The sequence below is a fragment of the Oppia nitens genome, unplaced genomic scaffold (assembly GCF_028296485.1).
Source record: "Oppia nitens isolate AA-2021 unplaced genomic scaffold, nextdenovo-longstitch-racon4-pilon3 scaffold1_pilon_pilon_pilon, whole genome shotgun sequence".
In the NCBI taxonomy this organism is placed as follows: Eukaryota; Metazoa; Arthropoda; class Arachnida; order Sarcoptiformes; family Oppiidae; genus Oppia; species Oppia nitens.
In genome coordinates this window covers 8,974,804-9,001,958 of record NW_026533199.1, presented here as the reverse complement: position 1 = coordinate 9,001,958, position 27,155 = coordinate 8,974,804, and the positions used below count along the sequence as shown (strand labels likewise).

The 27,155-nt window shown below is 20.3% G+C and overlaps 1 protein-coding gene across 1 annotated transcript in view; it reads left to right on the top strand.

Annotated features, from left to right (window-relative positions):
- The first annotated feature begins 11,216 nt into the window (after window positions 1–11,216).
- Window positions 11,217–27,155, top strand: part of LOC128951203 (glutamate receptor ionotropic, kainate 2-like) — a 37,156-nt gene continuing 21,217 nt past the window's right edge. Inside the window, exons 1-3 of the mRNA XM_054296452.1 lie at window positions 11,217–11,522; window positions 15,044–15,199; window positions 26,444–26,698. Coding sequence (XP_054152427.1) covers window positions 11,444–11,522; window positions 15,044–15,199; window positions 26,444–26,698 — 490 coding nt within the window. The 5' untranslated portion in view covers window positions 11,217–11,443. The remainder of the gene's footprint in view (window positions 11,523–15,043; window positions 15,200–26,443; window positions 26,699–27,155) is intronic.

The window sequence follows — 27,155 nt, the reverse complement described above, 5'->3', positions numbered from 1 at the left end:
ATGTTTGTTAATTTATAATATTATAAATAATACAAAAGCGTATTATATATAATACTGTATACAGTATAATACAAAACAAAATTTAGCGCCACTTAGTATCAAAAACATTGATATAAGCAAAAAAATAAATATATCCACTAAATATAAATTTGATATTTTATTTTAATTTGATATCTTTATTAATTTTATTTATAATCTCAGAAAACTATTATAAAAATAATGAATATTCTAACAATTATATTGTCATTAAATAATTTTTATTAACTTTTTTAAACATCAATTTATATATTAGTTTAGCTGTTGTTTACTTTAGGTCACTGTAAATGTCTATTTTGATACAACGTTACTGAAAATAAAAAATAAATCATATTTTAGCTATTTTTGTTATTTAATTAATATAAGTTTAGTTTTATAATTAAAATTATGTTTATATTTGTTTGTATTTCAATTTAATTGGGTTTAAGTTGAGAGGCGGACAATATTTGACGGCTTTTTAGTACATTATACTAATATCACGGCTAATACAGTATTATAATGTTTGTGACAAATAGTCATCAATATAAACATCTAATTGTTTGATAGACATAATCTTAATTATAAAATTAAGATTTAATTAACTAAATAACAAATGAATAATTATCATATGATTTATTTATTTTTATTTTTCTAACGTTGTATCAGAACAAACACTTATAGGCGTTAAAGTATAGAAACTTTCATTAGTTTTTAAAAATGTATAATACATTTACAGTATTATAAAAAACCAAAATCCAAAACCTTGTATTTTTCAACCCTAATCCTTATAGTCATTAATATAGTAATACATTATTTTCAATTGCATTTACTAAACATTTCATCAGTTTTATACTCAAAGTCCACACACTTTGCATATGCTTTACATTTAATCATTAGTTTGTTTTTATTATCATTTTTGTAGAAATAAATTGTTGTCATTTGATTATATGTTATTTAATTATTAATGGATTGAATAAATTAATTTAAAATGTTGTTTTAAAAGAAATAGATATTATAATTAGATATAACTGTATCCATGTTTGCAATAAAACTGTTGTAATTTGAGCGCAACTTTTAAATTAGATATTTATTTAATTAAAACTTCTATAAATACAAACATTATATGATATAGTATTATACAGTAATATAAAATAGTGAATCTAATAAAAAAATAATAGAAATATCATAATCAATATATACTTGTCATATGATATTTCATTATATTATATGATACCATATTTTATATAATTTTACACAAATAGTATTAAACTAAACAATTTTTCATAATGTTTTATTTTACCAGACAATTGACCATGGTTAAAATAATATATATATATTGTATTTATCGATTGTTTGTAATATAAACTTTGTATTATAAAAATTGATAACTAATTTGTCTTTTTCTTTTAACTAAAGAATATTAATATATAAGTTGTATTCAATTATTCAATATATTATGAGTTATGATAAGTAAACTAAATGCAGATTATTGTGTCAAACAATATGATTGAAAGATCTGTTTTAAATATTTTATAATACAGTATAATGTTTATAGTAATCAATAATATCCATTTCATACAATATTATATGTTATATATATATATACTGAATATAAATTTAACATAAATTTCAATTAATAATTTTCTTAAATAGGTTTAGATTGTGAATATGATAATAATAATAATTTTAATTTATATAATATAAAATTATATTTAAATGCATTTTATGTACTTATTATAATTTATAAATAGACATAAATTTACAAAAAACGGTTCCCTTAACCGAAACCGTTTTGTTTCAGACCTTTAATATGCTTTCAATGTTTATTTATTTATGTAATTAAATAATTTTTTGTGTTTTAGATTTACAATAACTAAATTTAATGAGAAAATTATTATTTTTATAGAATATCAACAAAATTCATCTTTTAATTAAGTTTTAATTAATTAACAAAAATCACATGAATTTTATTAATAAAATACATTTAATTATTTTAATAAAAAATGAACAATTGATAAAATTAATATTAAAATAAATTACAATTATTTAAGCTATTTATTTATATTACTTAATTACAAAAAGTAATATATATTAATAGTTTATTATATGTTATACACCAATGTATATAAAATATTGTTCAAAAAGTATTTATTAAATAGTAAATAATAAAAACAAATTGTCATTTACTTGAATTAGTAATTAATTTGTTTGTAAAGTTACCATAAATTAAATGCAATTTATGTCAAATTTGCTAATTATTTGAATATATCTACAAATTAATAGTTTGAATCAAAGATATAATTATAGCAATCGTTTGTCTGTCTGTTTGTGAATTTGATTCAAGTATTGCTTTCATCGATCGTCTCATCAGTGGTACAGTCATTGACAGTACTGTTAACCAATGTATTAGTCATATCAATGGCAATGTTTGGTGACATCCTTGAGGGCGGGACATCATATATGTCATTATCAATGGTATTAGTGTCTTGTGGTGGACATTGTCTACAATTATATTGACTTTTAATCAGACTATCATTGACTTTGAGTCGCAATGATGTCATCCTTTGATGAGTCATTTGATTTGTTTCATTGATTGCTTGTTGTGGTTGTTGTTGACCACTAAATGATGAAGAATTGAGACTTTGAGACGAGCTCTTCATTGATTCAATATTTGGTTCATTTGCTAACTGATTGTCACTTTTATTGAGTTGAGTCCAGTTTTCATTGATGGTTACAATCGTATTGTCATTATTGTTGGTTTTCAATGAATTTCTAATGGATTCACAAATTTTTATTTCTTTCTTATCTCTTCTTCTTCTTCTTCTTCTATGAACACAATATACTGTCATTAGTATCATAACTATAACAACAAGTATTGAAGATATTGTCACATAATATACACTTGAATTCATATCTCTATTCATTTCAAATGCAATGATTATTGTGTAACAAATCTAATAAACAATTTATTAACTAAAATATATTATATAATCGATTTAAAAATAAATAAATAAATAATTCAATGTTTAAAATAAAATAAAATAAAAATATATAATAAAGATGTATTAAATTTGTAAATTTAAATAATAAAATTGTTGACAATTCTTTGTTAATTGAGTTCAAAGACATAAATTGGTTTATAAAACAATTATAATTTACAAATAAAAACAAGACATTTCTATTATACCAAATATGACAGTAATATATTACTATATAATTATTTTTGTAAAATATAATAAATTATTATTAATAAATTTGATTATAAATTATATTTTTTGCTATTTTTATAGTTTCCCATTATTTGTATCATAAAAAAGGAAATAAAAGCAGAAATCAATTGTCGGTTTTTGAGATATTATTATCCCTTATATAAAAAGGCAAAACAAATTAATACATTAAATAAATTTTAATTGTTTTTAATTAATGCCAAAATAATTAAATATTAAAATATTTTTGTATACACAGTATATTATATATATATTATTTATAAAAACCAATTATACTGTAGGAAATTATGATTATTTATAATGTAAATTATTTTACAGTAGTATATATATAATTTCTGTATATCATATAAAGTTATACTATTTATTTTAGTTTTACTTAATATAAATATTTATTCAATACTATATAATAGATACCAAATAAAACCAGTTGAGAATGCTAGAAAGCATTTCCAGACGAACTCCTTATACAAATTAAACATTAAATTAAGTTATGAAAAATACTATATGACTCAGAATTACAAAAAACTCAATTTTAATCATTTAGGTATCAAATGGACTCAATTCGACAAAATAAACTCAACATTAGTCATAAAGGTATTAATTCACTTAAAGAAATTATGATTCTTAACACAAATTTTAATAAATTTAAAAAATCCATTTTCTCTATGTTAATGAAGAGATAATTTTATTATTCTAAATCATATTTTTCATGTTTTATTCAATTTTAAAATTGTTAAAATCAACATTTTTTGTACTTTATCCGCCATTTTCTCTATGTTGTTATGAGATATCAAAATATTAATGCTGATCCTCTATACCCTATTTTTGATGCTTTCAATGCTAAAATATTTGGACAGAAAGACATAAAGAATTCAGATTCGTACTCCTTTTAGGAGTTCGTGAATATGACATTTAATATATTTATTAATACTGTAATTCAATATAACTTATAATATATTTCATAAAATATTTGTTTTTAAAATTTTCTGTAATATTTATATTCAGATTTACTATAATAACTGTAATGTTATTCAAATTATTTGAAATTTATTGCCAAATTTACAATTTTAAATTAATAAAACTCTATTTTTATAAACTCTATTATAAGTATACATATTTAAGTATTATTTGTTTGTTATTAGAAGATTTGAATATATATTTATAATAATGGTCTCATTTTTTATATGTTTTCTTTATAGAAATATATAAAAATAAACAATTTTTTATTTTTTTATGAAGCATTCAATTAGATTGAAATGTAGATAATATTAAGCAAAGTGAACAATGAGTTTATTTGAATTTTAAATTTATTAAAATATAAATAAATATATAAAAAGACAAACACTTTTATATAGTTTAATGAAAATAACAAATTTATACATTTTTTCTCACAAACCAATAAATTTGAATAATTGTTGATTAGATTTTTAACTGAAAATATAAAGATATATGAAAAATATGAAAAATTGTTATAAAAAGTTGATTACTTACACAATAGACAACATAAGTCCCCTCGAACTGAGGTATTTAGCGGACAGTACTGTTTCGAGACTAAAGTTTAGTCCCGAAACAGTACTGTCCGCTAAATACCTCAGTTCGAGGGGACTTATGTTGTCTATTGTGTAAGTAATCAACAATTTTATACAGTAATTATGTGCTCAGACAACGACAAATCATTGAATAAAAAATTGTATTAGGCGTTGTTCACATATTACGTTCGCACTTTTTAAGAAATCTAGACCCCCTCCCTCCCCTATGTTAGCAAATGTTCGCATGTAGTCATTTAAAAAAATTACATTCGCTTGTCCCTAACCGCTACCCCCCCCAATCACAAGATATTATCTAAATGCGAACGTTCTTAATGTCTCTACCCCTCCCTCCCCCTTGTTCGCAAAAGTTCGCTTTGGCTAACCCCCCTCCCCTCAAGTGCGAACGTAATATGTGAACCACGCTTTAATGAAAAAAACATTTATAAAATCTTGATTTAATTTTGTATAATTTTTGTGTTACTGTAGATTAAACTATTATTTTGTAAAATAGTATATTTATAATCTCTTGATATTTGTTTGTTTGTTTAAGACAAATAACATTACAGTTTTAAGCATTATTTATATTATCTTTTAAATGTTTTATTTTCTTTTCTATTGTAATTAAGATGCGAATAGTTTTATATATCATATGTGAAATAAATAAATAATTTTCTAATAATAATAAAAAATTAGAAGCAAATGGCTTAAGCAACCAATTTTAATGGTATTATTAAAGAAATAGTAAGTAATGACTACTGACTATCATTATTATCATTACAAAAGCTGTTAAATAAAAATCTAAAGTGATTTTACAGACCCTTTATATCACACTTTTACAGCCATTGTTCACAACTTTCGAAACTAATATACAAACTAATGGTTATATTAAGCGGTATTTCTTTTCAATTCCATCTCATATCTCGTTTTCCCTTCATTTCTATCTATTTATCTATCAGTCAGTCTATCTTTCTTTTATTTTTTTTATTGTAATAATAGCCAAAAACAATAAATTTGTAGTTAAGCTATGAATGAATATATCATTTTTATAAGCACTTATTTTTGTTGGCAAAAATGCAATTTACTATTTATTTCATTAAGTATAAGTAAAATAAGCCAAAAACTAATTACAGTCAATATGAATAATGTGAACAAATATATAATATATTATATTATAGTTCTATATCTTTATTAACTAAAATAACACAAAAAGTATTATAATTTTCTATTAAAAAACAAATTCTATATAACATTGTATATCTTATTATATTATAGTATAAATTGTTTTAATTGATTATATAATATGTAAATAATTTATACAGCGTTTTGTTTGTTGTCATGTGATTACATAAAATTTTAATAATAAATTACTTTTCATTACAAACCAGTTGAGAATGCTAGAAAGCATTTCCATAAGAACTCCTTATCGAAAGTAAAATTAAAATCAAATGACTCAGTAAGACATAATAAACTCAACTATAGTCATGTGGGGTATCAAATGATTCAATATGAAAAAATAAATTCAACTTGTCATGTAGGATATCAAATGACTCAGTACGACAAAATAAACTAAACTATAGTCATATAGGGTTTAAAATAACTTAAATAACTTATTATATTTACTCTAAATTTAACTATTAATTCAATTTTTGATATAAAAATTTGTATTCTAATTATATATAACTTATTTTTGCTGCTTTATTCAAATCTAAGAATTAAACAATAAATTTGAAATTTTGTACTTTTGCCGCCATTTTATATATGTGCTAAAGATATATAAATTTTTATACTACTGATCTATAATTTATTTTTGATGCATTATTCAAATTTATACTTTAAATTTTTTTCTCAAAATTTTTTTCTTTGACCGCCATTTTCTCTATGTTTCTGAAGAGATATCAAAATTTTAATGCTTATCCTTTTATACTTTATTTTTGATGCGTAATCCGAATCTGAAGTCAGAATTTCAAAATTCAATCAAATGCGGACAGAAGGACATATAGAATTCATATAAGTACTCCTTTCAGGAGTTCGTAAATATAGAGTATATTCAATATCTTGTCTCATAATTATTCAAATAATGTAAAAAATACTGTAATATATTATATAAAGTTAGTAATTACTTACAGTAAGAAGTAATTAGTTATTAATATTACAAAAACAATATTTAGTACTACAGTACTACTACTACTATATAAATGTTTTTGTTTTAATATAATGTTTAACACAATAAATAGATTACAGTATAAGTAAAGATACTTTGATATTGTATTAGTTATTGCCAATAAAAGTTAGCATGATAACTTTTTTTATTAAAAGTTAAACTTTATTTATTTAAGATTAGAACATTAGATAATTAGTATTATTAATAGTTTATAAGTATTTATTTATTTTATAAATGTTCATCTCATAAATTATAATTAAAAATAGTAATAACTATAAACGATAATTATAAACATATATATATTAAATTTATACTATTAATACTTAAAATCTTCAGAGAGTATAGGGTGGGTGTGCCTTTATAATTTATTGCATTTTTAAACTACATTTTTTTAAAATTTCCAAATTTAAGGGGTCAAGAGAAAATTCCGAAAAAATTCTCAAAATTCCCGAAAATTTTCATGTAAATGGCAAGAAATTCCGAGGAAAGTAGAAATATATTCCTAATAAATTCATTAAAATTTAGAAATATTTTATTAACTTCATAAAAAATTTAGTTTTAATTAAAATTATAAAAAGTAAAAATATTTCTGACTGAAATGCAAGTAGAAATAATTAAATTTTACAATATAATTTATTATTATTATTAATTGTATATAATATATTAATTATCTTAAAATATTTATCGAATTATAACATAATTACTTTTTTAATAAATAAATCATTTATAAGTTTTTCTGTTATATATTTTTATTAAAATAATGTTATGTTTAGATATATATTAGTTAAATACTAATTATTTCTGTTAATGTTTAAACACAAATATTTCTTAAATTAATAATTATTTTATTTTATTTTTACTAAACTTTTAAAAATAGATAATAAGTTAACATTTAAAACATAAAAATTATTTATAAAAAACATATAAATTAGAATATAAATAAATCAGAATTTTATATAAAGTAATAATAATTTCAATGTTCCTAATATTTTATTAATACTAAACTAATAAATATATAAAACTAAAGCTATATTTGATATAAAACCAAAATCCTATATTTAAAGGATTATGCATTTGTTGTGTTTATATAGTTAGGGACAATCACAGATCAGTTACTATTTAATAATTATGAATAAATGAGTTAAAGTTGAAATCAAATAAAACAATATATTGAATAATAGCTGTTAAGCCGAAATAAGCCCACAAACTTTATATTAAATTATATTGTTAAATAAAAATTGCATAAAAAATATTTAAATACTCATGTAATTTTTATTATCAATTATAAATAAAAAACCTATTTATGATATTATTTTTTATTATCTATTATTTTTTTTAATGGTCTCATTATCTAAAGCGATAAGATAGTTGACTAACACTATTGTTATTACTAACATTAAAATGCTCCGGATCTGTGGTTAGGGATATGCGAACGTAATGTTTAAAAATGACTAAAAATGCGAATAATTGTGAACATAGTGGGGTCTAGATTTCTTAAAAAGTGCGAACGTACTATGTGAATTACCCCTTAATTCAAATTCATTTAAAGATTATTAAAAGTCAATCGTTATGTAATATCTATAATATTTAATATTCTCTATTCATTACATACTTCTAATGTTATACATTTATAATATGAAATATTTAAAAAATATACATAAATTTAAAATGCCGTTCAGAAGTTCATTGGCAATGCTTTAACATTTAATTAGTTTATATTATAAAATTATATTTGAAATCAAATTAATGTATATTTCATGTTAAGCTTTGATGCTTCAATCATTTTGTATGAATTTAACAAATAAAAAATATTTGAACACTTAAAATAACATTACACCAAATTATAATATCTATAATATAGAATCTATATTATAGATTCTATATTATTCATAATATCTATTATAATACTGTTTTATAATATAAATAAATTTTAATTTTAAAAAGACAATACTTTAACAAAAAAATGAAACTATAAATAATAATTTTTATTTTTATAAAAATAGAAAATGTTATACTATTACAGTAATAATTATCAGAAATTTATAGTTACAATATAATAAAATTTAATTATATACATAACCATTACATTTAATTTTCAGTTAATTTTCAGTATCATTTTAATATATGTGTATATAATATAAAAGTTCAAATATCAAATAACATATTGAAATTCAAAAAATATATATTATATTATAAGAATATAAAAAAATGAGAAGATATATACCATTTGCCAGATTATGGCTTTATTTGATGTGAATAATAAAAGATAAAATATAACTTATATTTTATAAGAATATAAAAATAAAGTAAAACAATATTTTTTTACTAAGTGTCAAAACACAATAATTTACTGCTAAAAATTTTATACAACAACAATATCTATAAACAGTTTATGTGTCGAAATCAGATTTTGAAAAAATATATATACAGTATATATAATATTATAAAATACAGTGTATTGTATAAAAACATATATCATAGTAAAGAAAGTATTAGGATTATAGTTATAGATATATTTAGTGTTTAGAAAAAGAAAATAAAAACTTGTAATAAAATTCATATAATATATAATATGAGGTATAAAGTGTTAGATTGTATTTCTCAATCTATATTTTTCTCTTAAAAATATAAAATAAATATAAAAAACAATTTATCGGCTCTTCGTTTGAATGGAAAGTAGTGTTAAAGAACTGATCTTTATTTTTATATCTCAAACAACAATATAATCTAAATCTCAAATTCCAATCACTATTTTCTATACAACTTTTTTGTTGATTTCTTACGAGAGGTTTGGACTCAATTTTATTAAGTTTTTGGCTCAAAATCTAATGTTTTATATTATTTCAATTCACTTCTGTTTTTGACAGTTTTTTCCCAACACTTCACTTAAGACATCTTCATTTTTTCAAAATATTTGTGACCAACAGTTTCAATGATATTAAACGTGTTTAGAAAGAGAGAAAGGGTTTACCATTATTTTACAATTCAATGAATCGACTAATGGATAATTTTTTATTGTTATTTTTTATCATTTATTTCTCATATTTTATTTTACTAATCATTTAATTAAATAAAATGAAGCAATCATATAATTTAATACAGTAGAGTATAGTAATTTTATACAATATTAAAACCTTAATAACAAACACACACATATATATATACTGTATAAATATTAGGCTTATGCAAGGTTTTGAATTTTGAGGAGGTATAGGGTGGGGTAAAATTTAAAAAAATGTTTAAAGTTTTTCATTGTTTTTCATAATATTTCAAAACATGTTCATAATATGTATATATATATCTACATTTTAATAGATAATTTTATGTATATTTAAATTATTATTGCTCTTTTATGTGTTATTTTTGTTTTTGATTACATAAAAATTAAAATATAATTTAATATTTTTATCTAAATAAAAATTGATAATTTAACTTTTTGTTAAAATTTGAAACTTGTTTGAAATTTGTTTTATTTACTGTAAATACCATAAAAGATTTTGTTTACTAAATAAAAAGTATAAAATTTATTATTTTTTAAGATAATATAAATTTCAATAAAAATTTGTTTTTTCAAATTTTCTATTGTCTAATAATACACTTTTATAATGTCTAATAATATACCATTAAATTAGAGTTTATTTGGGTTTTGATTCATTTGAGGTCAAACTTTATGTCTGTAAGGGTAGGGATGACAGCACTGGTTGATGAAGGAAAGGGAGCAATAGAGAGCTGGTTTGTAGGCAAAGATGATGTTTCTATGGTTACCGTCAAGATTATAGTAGTGTAGACTTTTGTGTGCTTTGAGCCATACATTGACTGTTCATTGCATGTCATGCCTCGCATCCAATTACATGACTATACACTCTGTGAAGTCATCATTTGAAAACTGAGTCTAAGTTTTTTAAAGACCACTTATTCAATAGACTATAAACTCATATACAAAACAACTTATACTGTACTGTAAAATCTTTCTTAATTTAAGTTAATATATATTATAATTTATAATATTTTCTTTTATTTATTATTCATCAACTCGTTATAAAATTTATGAAAAAATGAAATTTTATTGCTATTAGTTGTGTTTGACTAATAAATTGACTAATAATTTATGTTTATGTCTTCAAACATATTGTCACTTCAAACACGAGATACACAATAATCAAAACTATATTTTCTATTTGTTTTATCACTTGTTTTGAAACTTTAGGCCATAAGTTATCTGTCTGTCTGTCTGTTTGGTATATTATGTGACAACGACAAGACATATATATATATATATATATATCTGGTAAACATCTAAATATTGATTTGTGGCAACAATTTATCAGCACTTGTGGTGACATGACATCAGTGCTTCTTTTCACCACTCAATCTAACCATCAGTTTGTCGTCTCGATGTAAATACTATTCAATTATTGAAAAAACTATTTTCTTTTAATAAAAGAAAAAACAAAAGTGATATTATAGTACAGTATTACCGATTGAAACCTCTCTCAACAGTATTTAATAAAATGCTTATCTTTATCATACAACTCATTGTTCATCAATTTATCACTTGTGTAACACCATTGCCTCCAATCATAAGAATAGGTAATTAAGATTTTATTTGCCATAAATTATTCAAAAACAATATACTCGTCTATGTTTTGCAATTTGTAAAGTATTATATTAAATCTCATTAATTTTAATTATGGTTTATTTAATATCTTAATAATAAGATTTACATTGATTTGTAATTATAGTCACTATTATTAGTCTTTCATTATAACATTGTTGAGACATATTGTATATTGTATTACATGAATTAGATCTGATCTAAATCTATCATTAATAGATTACTGTATAATTTATATACTATACATATAGTATATATAATATTATATAGATATATCTTATACTAATAATATATAAGTATTTTATTATATAAGCATACAATTAATGTAAGAAATTTTATTAATATTTATAGAAATAAATGAAATTTTTGTTGAAATAAAATAACACTCATTTCCCTTTTAATCTATAAATTACTTTTTGAATCACTCGTCAAAATAAAAATTTGCATTAAATTAATTATCGATAATAATAACAAAATATATTAGGCGTGGTTCACATATTACGTTCGCACTTTTTAAGAAATCTAGACCCCCTCCCCTATGTTCGCATGTAATCATTTAAAAAAATCACGTTTGCATGTCCCTAACCGCTACTCCCCCCTCCACCACAAGAAATAAAATATCTAAATGCGAACGTTCTTAAAGTCTCTACCCCTCCCCTACCCCTCGCAAAAGTTCGCTTTGGCTAACCCCCCTCCCCTCAGGTGCGAACGTAATATGTGAACCACGCCTTATGGTTTTTAGTAAAGTTATTAATAGTTTACACGATATAAATGGATTAAACATTATAAATTAACAATAAATTTAAGTCGTTTTTAAACTGTATACATTAAAATAAATTTTTGTTTGTTTAAATTATTAAAATTTAATTCAATATCTTTAGATAATATAATATAATTCTATAAATTTTTTAATTATATTTTAAGTATGAATTGTTTAAAGTTTGAATATAAAAATGATTGTTATCTAAAAAAACATTAAAATATCTAATCATCAATAATTTAATAGTAATCAATTAAAATTATAAAGTAATTTAGTAATACATGTTATTATGATATATATTTTTAATTTTATAAATAACCCGCTTTTTAAATAAAGATATTCCCAAAAAAGTAGTCACAATTTTTTATATAAGTAACTGATGGGTGAAACATTTTTGTAAAATATTATTATTATTACCGTTAATATTGCAAATACTTGAACATCAAATTGTTTATATTGACTTATAATAAATTATACATTATAATTATTATAATTATAAAACTGATTAATTATAAAATAATAATAATTTATTATTATTTACAATAATACGTTAATTAAAAAAATAATAAACAAAACACTTAAAATTGAATATATTTAGATAAATAAGTCAAACATTGTCTATAAAGTGAAAGGTTTCATAAATCATTTTCTGTATAAAAAGTGACTTATTTTCTGATCGCTGACCAAAACACGACTCGTTTGTTACAAAAATCAAATTATTTCTAACATTACTTTTAGCACTAATTTTATAATAAAGTTGACATTTGTTTTATACTCTGTTATTCAAGTTATAAGTTATAACAATATACTGTAAAAATATGTTATAAATCTAGAAACCAATGATACAAACATTTTTATATAATTATTTGCTGAGTGCAATACATTAATAAGTAATCATATGATAGTTTTTTTATGGCTACTTACTTATAATTTATAGTTATTTATTTATCACATGGTATCACATCGATATAATAAGTAAAATAAAAATTGTATTTATATTTATTATGTAAACCATGTTATTTACACATTAAAACACATAAATACTGTAATATTATTATAGACAGTATATGAAAATATTATTAAAAAAAACTAAACGGTAGAGAATCAGTTCAATCAATTGCTTATAAAAGGCTATTATTTATTGCTTGTATTCATGATTAATATATTTATGTAATCGTTTAAAGGAATAAAGTCTATACACTTTATTTTTCTATACATATTTATAAATGTATATAATTTATTTATAACATAAATTAAACAAATACTGTACAATACTGTATTATATCTGTATTCAGTATTATAACCAAAATAATAAAAAAGAAAAAAGATTGCAAAATTATTTTTATGTAATAATTAGTTATTTTTTTTAATTATAATATATTGTAATTAAATTACTCTCATATATAAATAGCTATAATATAATTTATATGTTTATCTTTGCAATTTGTCTAAAAAATGGTCAAACAAAATAAAAAATCATCATGATCAATTTAGTGGAAGGTAGAGTCTAATAGTTAGACTCTAATTCATGTAATTTATGAAAATCTTAATGTTTTTTTTATAAAGGGATAACATATGCTTGTTGTATGACAGCAATAGTAGTTAGTTTTTCAATAGATATCAATAAAAGTAATTTTAAGCAATTTTAACTAACACACACACACATGCAAAATAATATGCATATTATGATAAAATATTTTTTATAAAAAATTAACATTATATTAGACATTATTTTATATTTAATACAATACTGTATATATTTTAGCAATAATATCAGTTATAGACTATACAGTACATAGAATATCACAAATCTAATTAATTTTATATCTTATTCTATTTTGGAGACTATTTGTATTAAAAAGTTCAAAACATATTTGAACTATAATTTATATATATATACAATATATACTGTAATCATATAAAGTTAATCTCATTAATTATATTTAAATTTTTATAAATGTGTTGCCATATAAATCCTAATTGAAAAGTTTGAGATAATCATATTAAATTTAAAATTGTTAGCAAGTTTACTTTTTTCAAATAAATTTTTATAAAATTATTAGACTGCAAAACATTGATTATAAACTGTTTATCACATATATTAGCAAAATATTATTCATTTTTTAGTAAATTATAATTTATGGATTATAGCGGAATATTAAGAATAAATATTTTAATTTTTATTTTATAACATAATAATAATTTATTATATTTTATTAGTCTTAAAATAAATGAATTGAATGTTAAAAACTATTTTTTATAAAACTCATGACATCCCTGAAGGGAGAGATTTTTATAGATAAAAGAAATACAACTAAAAATTTCTTCAAAAAACTATTCATTTTATTGATTGAAGATTATAATAAATATATACAGTATATACTGTATAAATAATAAAGCGATACTTCATTAAAAAGATGATATTCATACACTTAATTTAAATTGCTAATAAATATTAATTAAGAAAAAACTATAAATTATTTATAAATTAAATAAACCTTTAAAAAACAAACAATCTTAATTTATATTAATTGTCTCAAAGCGTGCAATTTAATGATATATCAAGTAATAATAATAATAATAATAATAATAATAATAATAATAATGATTGTAGTAGTAGTTGATATAGTTTAGAGAAAGAGAGATTGAAGCAGAAAAATATATGAAATATTGCAAAAACATTAAGACATTGGAGAATAATACAAATGTAATGTGATTTGTATTTTTGACTATTAGGAGGACTGTTTGGTGCCAATGATACGGAACAGGAGTTGGCCTTTCATTTAGCCATCGATCGCATAAACTCTGATCGAAATATACTCCAGAGTTCAACACTAGTGCCCGAAATACAGCGAATCACTGATGGAGACAGCTTTCACACCAATAAAAAAGGTATATTTTACCCAATAATTACAATTTTATATGAATCTAATAATCACTTTAAGATTTTCAAACTAAAAAGTTATTTAAATAATCATTTATAATATTATTTCTTATTAAACTTTTTATGAATAATTTTATTTTATTTAATTGCAATATATTAAATAAATAACACATAAATAAAATTTATMGCAAAATAAATGGAAAAAGATTTAAAAAATAAAAAATTTTGATAACTAAAGTCAATTTTATTATTATAGTTTATTTAAATTTGACATTCAAAAACATATTTCTAATTATATATTTTTCTAAATAATATAGTTAATATTTAATTATTTTAATAACAAGAACTGTTAATAAGTTAATTTAGTGAGAAAATTATAATTGTAAATATATATAAAATTTTAAATAGGTTAACAAATTAGAATAAATAGATAATTTGTTTTATTTATGATAAAATTTATTAATATAAAATCTTAACATATAAATCTATTTATTTATACTTATAAGATGCAATGTGTGTGTGTGTGTGTGTGTGTATATATATTGATCCTTAATTAGTACATTTGCAATAACATAATAAGAAATTAAATAATAATTAATTAAGACAAATCTAATATGTTATTGACAACAAATCCTAATGTTTATATCAAATTAACGTTTTTTCTCAATTGACGACATACGATATATTTTAAATAATTGATATCAATTGATAGTATTATATATAATGGTTTAATAAAATATTATAAATCTATAAATGTATTTAATGATTAGATTATTTTTTTACTATTTTTTAAAACTTTATTTATAATATAATAAATTAGTATAAACACATGTATTTATAAAAAATGAAACAAATAAGTAGTGTATAATATTTAAGTAATTGACTTTATTATTTTTGTAATAAACTTTTAAAATTAGCATTTTAAATTAACTAGTGAAATTTCAAAAATAAGTTTTCAAACAAATTAATTATACTGTAAATTATGATATTAATAAAAATATTAAAATATAATTAAATTTTAGATAAATATTTTTAAAAATTTTTTAAAAATACAATAAATTATTAAAAATTAAAATGTAAATTAATGTTAAATTGACTGAATTGTTATTTACTATCTTAACAAAATTTTGTGATATTTAATTATTGATATACCTTTTAGTTGAATTGTTTTTACCTATATTTTATTAAATAAATAATAGTTAGTGAAATATAATATTAAGCAAATTAAGAAAAAATTAAATAGATATACCATATGACATGAAAGTTACATATAATGAGAATTATAAAATAAAAATTAATGTCAATAAAAGCTATAAACTATGAATTAAATAATAGTTTATTTAATGGATAATAATGTATGAAATGTATACATAATATAAAGAAATAGTAATATAATAGACATATAAATCGTGTGGAATAACAAAAATCCAAACTAATGGTCACAAATGGTAATTGTCTTCAACGACCAAATAGTAATAACTATTATTAACTCTCCAACCAATTCCTAACATTCCGTATAAAAGATAACATTAGAAAATATAGATAAATATATTGGACACCATATCTCATGAGACATATATTTATCGACTATTATACTATTGTATATTTACAATATATATTTATATAAACTATTATATTTAATTTTTTGTTGTCTTCAAATTTTTTATTAAAATTCATTAAATTTATTTGAAATTATTTCAAATTTACAAAGAAATAATAAATAAATTAATTTACTGTACAATTACTGTATTGTCTATTTAGTAGAGTTTTATGAATAAATTCAATCACTTAGAAATGTTTAACAAAACATATTTTTATTGACAAACAAAGATCAGAATTTTGAAACTAAAATAAAGTGACTATTTGTAGCACAAAACAAACAAATAAATATCTTAAACTAAACAAAGGAAATGCCAATCATTGCATATTAGATGAAAACATCAATTATCCATTGCATACATATGTGAACATCATTGTCTATTAAATACATGTCTATTGAATTTAATTTACAGTAAACTTGCATTACTTTTAACATTTTCAGTTTACAGTAATAATGTTAAACGCAATACATTATGTACAGTATTATTAGTTTACACATTCATACAGAACATACTATATATATATTATACTGTAGTATATTCTAATAAAAACTGTTGAACTTTTTATATATTGAAATATATTGAAAAAAAAATCATTTCGTCAGTTATTTAGACATATTTGTAAAAATATATAAATATTATTTAGGAATTTTTATGAACTTTTTTTTGGTTATATTATTTATGTAATAAATTAAAGTGAATTTTATCACTTTATGGTTTCGTCCAAATGGATTCATTCAAGTGAATCCTCACAATTGTATTTAATGTAATAATCATAATATTGTGCCACAAATTTGATTGAATTTTCAACACATGAATGATGTATAATATATATATTAATTTTAAGGAAATTAGTGTAAGAATTGGCAAATTTGTTTACTACTGTATTATAGTTAATTGTGAATTTAAAAGAGAAATAAACACAATATATATATATATATATTAGATATTGCAATAATTAGAGATACGTTGAATGTCATTGATTGCAATTACTATCTGAATGTCTCTATAATTATTTTTTATGTTTGTGTCGGTGTTGTTGCTGTTGTTGAGAATATTTTTCTTTGTCGTTGCTATTGATGTCCAATGATATGTCAAATGTTGAGACCAAATCATTTTCAGATGCAACACATATAATAGAAAAAATTATTATTATTATTATTTTGCATTCATTGAGAAATACAATAATTTTTTTCTGACTGCGATTTCCATTACATTACAAATGATTGCATTGACAGTCATTTGACTGAACATTATTACCGACACATTCTTCAAACTTCTTCTTTCGGAATCTAATTCTTTAGGGAATTGTTTTTGTGTCGGGAATTAGTGTTTCGTCAACACATATACTGTACTGTATATTACATTTGTATATTCAACAGAAATCCATTAAATCTATATTTTTATATCTATAATATTATATAAATTATTTTTATAAAATATAAATACTTTATGCCCTAATTTATCTATTGATTAGTTTTAGGTTAGCATTAGATTAGTTTATTATTTATAAGTTTAATGTATATTCATAAATGCATTTTGAAGGTTAAAAAAGTCATCAGTTTTACTATAATTTTTTAATTTAACTATATATAGTAGATTTAACAGATAGTAGATTTAGTCTTATATAATAAGTTAGTTAATAATTTATTTGAATATGCATTATATATTAATTATTATTAAAAAAAACAATCAGAAATAATTAATAATACAATAATTTTAATATTTTATAGAAATAAAGTTAATTCTATTGAAAATCTCAATGTTTTATTTAAACTAATAATAATATATAACGTTTTTTAAACATTATTTTCATAAAATAATTTATAATAATCAAAGTTTCAAATATTATGTTGTGAATTTTATAATAAATAAATTTTCTAAACTTTATTTATTTTCACAATTTTCTTAAAATTAAACATTATACAATTTTTAAATATCACTTATTTTTATGGTTTTTGATGTCTAGTGTTTTAGATTTTATTATAAAAACAAACCTTTACATAATGTTATATAATATAAATTATGTAATATACAGTAAATAATCATTTAAGCACAAATTGTTATTACACATATAAATTGCTATAATTATTATTATAATGAAAATAAATGACATTGGTTAAAAATATTAAACATAATTTGCATAATAAACAAATTTAATCTATTATTTAACAATTTAATAATAAATTAAACTTTAATATACAGATCTCTTTTTTAACTATAAAATAATGCACAAACTTACTTAGATTAGTGTTTAGTGTATTTAAAATAGTTGTTTATTTATTTATTTTTATATGTATTATATAACTTAATTAAGATTTGTAATTAATATATTTACTACCTATTTAAGTATTTAATGATAATACTGTAGTAAATATTTACTGCCATTTTATATAATTAAAATATCAAACAAAATTTAAATATAATTAACTGATTGATAAAAATAAAAATTTTAAAAATGTTTTTATTTTAAGTTTATGCTAATATTTACATTTTATTTAACGTTAATTAAAAAAAACATGTAATGTCAACAACAATTTAATTAATGTTAGATTCATTATAAAAGTCAAACTGATTATTAATTTAATTATTACAAATTGCATAAATTTTTAATAATATAAAAATAATAAAAATATTTAACTAATATTTGATTTATTAATAATAATAAATAGTTTATTTCCAAATAGTTTCAGATTGAATGATAAATTCTAAATGTAATAAAACATAAAAACATATACACAACAAATATATTATTGCTATCATTTTTTTGACACTATTTCTTATGAAAACATAACAGTTTTGACGTTTATGTCAAATATTTATTCCTAATATTACTGTAGATATCTTGACAAAAGTTAACCAATGGTTATGGATTTTGAGTGTTTTCATTGGACTATTTTTGTTGCAATTTTCTCACTGATTGTAACAAATATCATATTATGTTTTTTTGTTGATTTTTATCACTAAATTATAGTTTGCATTTACATATATCTATTGCACTCGAGTTTCGCATAACTAAGTAAATGTAAATATTTTTGTCTTTTTTTATATTTTTTATACTGTATTTATTATTATATACTGTATTCATATTTTGAATTATATTGAAAGCAGTAAAATGTTAGTAAAGTGTAATATTGTTTTGATATATATACATAATAATACAGTATATATTAAAGTTTATTAATAGTTATGAATAAATATAATTTATTTGTTATTTTTAAACTTATGATTTATTAATTTTTATTTAATTATTTGTACATATTTAATGTATAAATATTTTATTTTTTCGTCTGATATTGCAATGTAAAGCAAAATAAATAAATATAATGATATATGAGTTGATATACTACAGTATAATAATTAGATGATTTTCTTAAGTGGCCAAATAATATTGTAAACACTAAATACAATTGTTAATATATTTTTATATATTATTTAAAAAATGTGATATACATTGTATAAAATATCATTTTATATAATTAATTAAATTCTAAAAAAATATTTGCTTTTTGAGAGAATTGCTATACTATATGATATCACTATATAATATACTATTTGAGATTTTAATTTATAATAAAATTTATTTTATACTTTATAGCATTTCAAGATATATTCAATAATCTAATATAATAATCATTTTTTTGAGTTTTTACCAAATGTAATATATAGACTACATTTTATAATATATTATGATAGTTATCACCAAAATTCATCAAAAGTCACAGTTTTAACATAAAATATAGACTTTTAACTTAGATTTAAAAATTTAGTTTTTAAAATTATATTAATGCTTCATTTATATATAATAATTTAATTACTATAAATTTTATAATCTAATATATAATAATTATGTTTATATTTTATTTATAACATACAAATCAAATCAATTTATATTAATAAATTCCTAATTTTACATTTAGAAATCAGTTAATGGTTTTAAAAATTAAGCTGGTAAAGATTTTTAATGAAATGATGAAAAAATAACTTAAAAGTAAAAATATCATCAAATAACTTAAATATGTGAATAAATAAATAATATATATATATATATAAATAAATAAATAACTAAATAGATTGACATTTGATTATCAATTCAAGTAATATTTTTAAAAGAGATCTAATGTACGTCAATAGTAAAAGATAATCAGAGAAAACTTTTTTTTGTCGGCTAATGTCTATCATTTTGATCCCAAAAGAGTAAGTATAGTATATATACTGTATATACAGTGTATAACTTTATATAATATTTATTTATCTATCGATAGTTACAGTACTGACAATACAATAGTCTATACCGTATATCTATATAAGTGTTTCAAAATAGAGATGTTTGGGGTTTTGAATGGGATTTTTCTTTTGGTTTGACTTTTCTTTTACTTAATTCAATATATAAGTCATTTTAAATAAAAATAGAGCTTTCATTTGCACTTATATGACACACACATTACAATGAAAATATGTTTGTTATATAAATATTGATTGCATATATTGTCCTAATATTCAATACAAAAATATCTTCAGTTATTTTCTAAATATATTAATATACTAATATAACTTATGTTTTGTAGAAAAAAATTCAATTTTATTTATATTTTTTTCTTTAGAATGTAAATATGGAAATTAAGAACTTTTATTATATATATAAAATAATTATACATTAATGTTTGATTTTAATATAAATATTACAAAATTAAAACAAATATTAAATTATTAAAATTATTATATCTAACAAATATATTTAATGAGATTTTTATTTGATTGATACATAATTTAAAATAACTATAGTAAAATCATTTATAATATACGGTATATTAATTATGTCAATTAATAAATTTCGACTAAAATCTGAATAACATATATTTATATTTTTTATTTTTATTTTAATTGAGCCTAGAATACTTACTAAATAAAAATTTGCAATTTTATTAAAATAATAATATTTAATTATATATTATGATAAATTCACAATTATTTTTTATTGTTAAGATTTTATTGGAGATATAGTATTATTGTAATATATTATTTTATTTTTAAAAAAATTGATGATTTATCTTTTTTTATGCTTGATCATATTTCATTATATAATAAGTCTAGTGTATACAATACAATCTGTATATTGTCATAGAATAAATAAAATATCGATTTTGTTTATATGATTTTCATATATAGGCTATGATTTCAAAAATATGCTAATTATATATGAAAAGTACAATAAAGTCGTTCAGTATTTCTTTTATATATCATTTAACAGAAAAATCTTAGAGTAAAAGTAAAATATTTTTACAGAATTTTTCATTTTTATTGTTATATTTTTTCTAAAATAATTTAATGTATTTTTACTGTAATAAAAGTACAACAAAATATTAATAATAATACAAATAATAATAATAATAATAATAATAATAATAATAATATTGGCAGAGATATAAATTGACATAAAGTTAATCCCAATTGTTATTCGTAAATGCATTCTTCATAATATGTGTTTATATACCACTTCTGACTTAAACTATAACTGAGTTTCCATTACAACAACAAATTTGATGACAACTCATACACATCTGTCGACCGAAGAATTTACTTTTAGTTTGTTTTTATGTTTTTATTTTACTCTATAATTCCCGTAAATATAATAATATTAATATATAGTAAACGTTTGTTCGTTATATTATTATTATTATTATTATTATTGTTTTAGTTTTTTTGTTGAGTTTCCCAATACTTGTCTTAATTTCGTTTAATATAATTTTAGTATAAAAACTTTGTTGTTTTTGTTGTTGGTTTGGATGAAAAACTGTGGTCCCAATTGTGGCACAGAAATAGTAGTCCTATTATTAATGACGCGAATAATTCATTTGACAAAACTTATTGACAACAATTTTACAACAAAAAGAAAGTTTTTATTTCATACAGTATTTACAATGATATCATATAATGGCTGCAATAAATTGTTAATTTTTATTGTTGTTTATTAATTAGTGTAAAACATTAGTCGAGTTTTACGGCAATTGTTTATTAGGCGCACCAATACATTAAAAAACTCATTGTATTTTAAAATTATTATTTTATTTAATTATTAATTTGTTATAAATTTGGATTTATTATGTTGTAGTCGCAAGCACTGGCATATCAAAGCATAATATGTATGGTCAGTGCTGACCATTATATAGGGATTTTAAGCAATACTTGACACCTAAAATAGTCGGCAGTTATTTGAAAAGTAATAAACATATAGAAAGTGAATACTTTCTATAAATGGCAAAAATGCTAAATTTAAGTCTATGTGATAATTAAATTATTGCTAAATTTTAGTAAAATTTTGATATTTTAAAGTTATTTTAAACATAAAATGTTTATACTTTACATTAGTTTAATACTATTTCTATACAATTATCTACTTAAAAACATTAACAAAAAATGAAATAAATTAAAATTAATAATAATAGACATTTATCATTCATTTTTCAAAAATATTATATTTTTTATATCTTTTATAAAATATGATTCTTTTAATAAGATCTAAGTTTTTAAAAATATAAATAATGAAAATAAAAACGATAGAATATTTTTAAAAATTAAGATATCTATAACAAATATTTTGATTAAAAATGTGAAAAGTTTAAAAAATATATTTTAATACAAATTATATTAATAATGTAACAGTAAACTTAATAGTACTATACTATCGTAAATAGTAGTACTATACCTGTCTATTGTTGATATCAATATAATTAATTTCAAACATGAATTCAATGAAACTTTAGTAAAACAATTTAATGTTTATGAAAATACTTTTATTAAATTATTTGACGCGAAATGTTAGTCGACAATAATTGCTAAGCGATTGATATAAAAATGATAAAACAATAGTGAATACCATTATATACGATATGGCTATCAATCACATATAAGACAGGCATCGGTTGGCAAACAAATTGACTGAATTATTGCCAACAGACTCTCACTCCAGTAACCGACTCATCAATACTTATGCAATCATAATATAATTCTTGAGTTTTGTCAATATTGACGTTTGCTATAAAAAATTATTATATTATTGTTTATATGAAAAAGTAGTTTATATACTATATATGAAACGTTACACAAAGTATCGCTTAAAGTAACCAATATATAGAGGTATAGTACAACTAGAGTTCGATCAACATTCCCAGGGATGGAAATTCCCTAAAATAATTCCTCCAATTTTCCGAAAAATATGGACAATGTTTTATTTTCCCTCTCTTGATCGTTAGAAAAGAAAAATATAATTATTACGATAAATACTACCAAAACTTAAATATTTTCCAAAAAATTGAAATATTTAAAACTAAATTTCAATTCAATAAATTTAGTGAGAATATTATATAATATAATATTTGCTTCTCAATCAGTATAATAAAATGTGTTGTTTAGAGTTTGATAGGTAGGATTTAGAATAGGAAAGGTAGGTAGGAAATAGATTTCCCATGAATTCCCAGAGAGCAGGGAAGATAAGGAACTTTTAGTAAATAAAATGAGGGAATCTGACCTAACCCTAAGTACAACAAATTTATTTTTGTGTTTAATATCTAATTAGTAGTTTATGTAAAACATTAGTTAAGTTTTACGACATTTACTCATTTGACGCACCAATAGATTAAAAACTAATTGTATTTTTATTAAATCATTTTAATTCAATTCAATTTATTTAAAGAGTTAAGTAATACATTTAGGTGTTTCTCATACATCAAATCGGTTTGAAGAGACCAATAATGTCCTTAAAAAATCCCGAATAGTGATGATAGCTCAGACATCCCTGAGTTGCTTAATACCACTTACATACCTGTCCGACGCAATTCGAGATATTCGACTTTAAATATATTTGTTAATTAAATTATTATAAATTTTAGTACAATATTGATATTTAAGTTATTTTTAAACATAAAGTGTTTATACTTTACAATTTAAAATATAAAATATTATTAGTTTGATTGCTTTTTATACAAAATAAATTATATAATTTTGTGAAAATATGAGATATAATATATAATTTACTATTATTTTATTATTTAATCGCAAATCACATGAAACTATATTGAATTATATATTAATATACTGTGTATTTATAAGATTGTCAATTGTATTATAAATTTATGGTATATTATTTGCACAAAATAAATAAAATAGTCCAAAAAGTAAATAAAATCATGGTTTAGATTTGAGGGGTAGGGGGTAAAGTCATCTTACACCCAGACTAATTTTACCCCACCCCACCCAATGTCTTATTATTTATAAACTTATTATTTTTATTGTAAAACTATTTTTATTATCAAAATTTAAGTTAATATCAAATGATTTTGCGGATAATAAGGGAATTTGGGAATATTTTATATTTTCTGGGAATTTATAACTAATTTTTTGACCACTTTCTTAATTCTCAAATTTTGAAGAAATTTTTATTTAAAAATGCAATAAAAATTTATACACATTCAGTACTTCACTCAAGATTTTTCGAGATTTTTATCATTTTATCCGTAACTCAATACCCCTTTAGACACTAAAAACTGCTTAACTCTGAAATAAAATATTAATATTATTTTTAAAAATTGTATGCTTAATGACTAAAACTATAAATTTTTAATGTATTTATAAGTAAACTGTAGTTAAAACATTTCAAATACTTTGAGTTATGTTAGATAAACATAAAAAATGTAAATAAATTTTATCAACTGTTGTGGCAATGTTTATAAATAATAAAATATTAATGATAATGTAGTTTATATTATATAATATATATACTGTACATACATTATAGAGTATAATAAAATTTTTATTAAAACAATGTTTTGTATTATACTCGCATCACATAACATAGCGTTACATTAATTTTTAGTCTACCAAACACTCTCTTTAACACTCATTTAGTACTTACCAATGATCTTATCAAAAGATAGTTAAGTGAGAGAGAGAGAGAGAGAGAGAGAGAGAGAGAGAGAGAGAGAGAGAGAGAGAGTTAAGTTTAAAAAGTGTATGAATTTGGTTTTGCATTTGGTATTAGTGGCACATTTGAACCTAAATAGTGAACAATAGAGTGAATATATAGATTTTGGTGCACTTTATTTGTTTCATTAAAGATACGTTTACTCAAAGAATCAATACATTTAAGACTAATAACGGAAACCGACTAACAATTAATCAATACTTTTATGGATTACAACATAAAAAGTCAAATTATTACTGTACTGTATATTAGATAGAGACTCACTTTTAATGTGTGAATAAAGAGTATAGACTATTAAAAAGCGTTATACAGTATGTACTGTATATACAGAATAAGTACAGATTATATATATATATGTAACTACAGTACTAAACATGAAAAACATACACAAAAAAGTTTTTATATTTAGAGTAAAGTTATTCATGTGAAGAAAATTTATATGTTTTTATAGTGAATAAGAAGTTTTAGTATAAAAACATTACTGTTTTGTTCATTCAATATATAAACACATTTCCATTAAGTTCTTGACTTTTAAGGAGAAAATTCTTTGACATCAAAATACTCTTTATTTACTATAACTGGAATAAAATGTAATGTTTTATCTTTATATAACAAAATAAACACTTATGTAACTAACAATACCTTTATTTTTTCAAAAATCTAATTGTTTACAGTATGTTCACTGTTGGCCAACGGCGCGATTGCACTGTTCGGTCCATTAGGCGGTCAAACAGCACTTCACGTGCAGTCAATCTGTGATGCATTGGAAATACCACACATCGAGTGCCACTCCAATAGCAGGGATATGATGTCCGATCATATCTCCATTAATCTCTATCCTAAGCCATCATCTCTATCACGAGCTTATGTAGACTTAGTCAAGGCTTGGGGTTGGAAAGTATTTGCCATCGTTTACGAGGATAACCACGGTATACATCATTTCATTGTTATTGTATTATACTATTATAATTAGGGTTGTAATTAGGGTTACATTAGCAATTTTAGTATAATTTAAATTAACTATTTATTTATTAAGTTTAAAAGTCCTTTATTATATAATTAATTCAGAATTTAATTCTTATTATTTTATTTTACTTTAAAATTTAATATTATTTTATTAATCTAATATTAAATAATTATTAAGTTTTAAGAAATATACTAAAGTGATTGATTACATTATTTTTTGTAAGAGTTTTTATACATACTATACAAATACAGAATCTATTAATATTAAAATAAATTACAACTAATATAATGTATATTTGAAATTTAAAATTTATGTGATATTAAAACAGATAATAAATTACTAACAAAATACCTAACACTTCTTTATTGTATTGTAATACTACTTAAAGTATATTAATGTAAAGTCACTCAAAACCAATT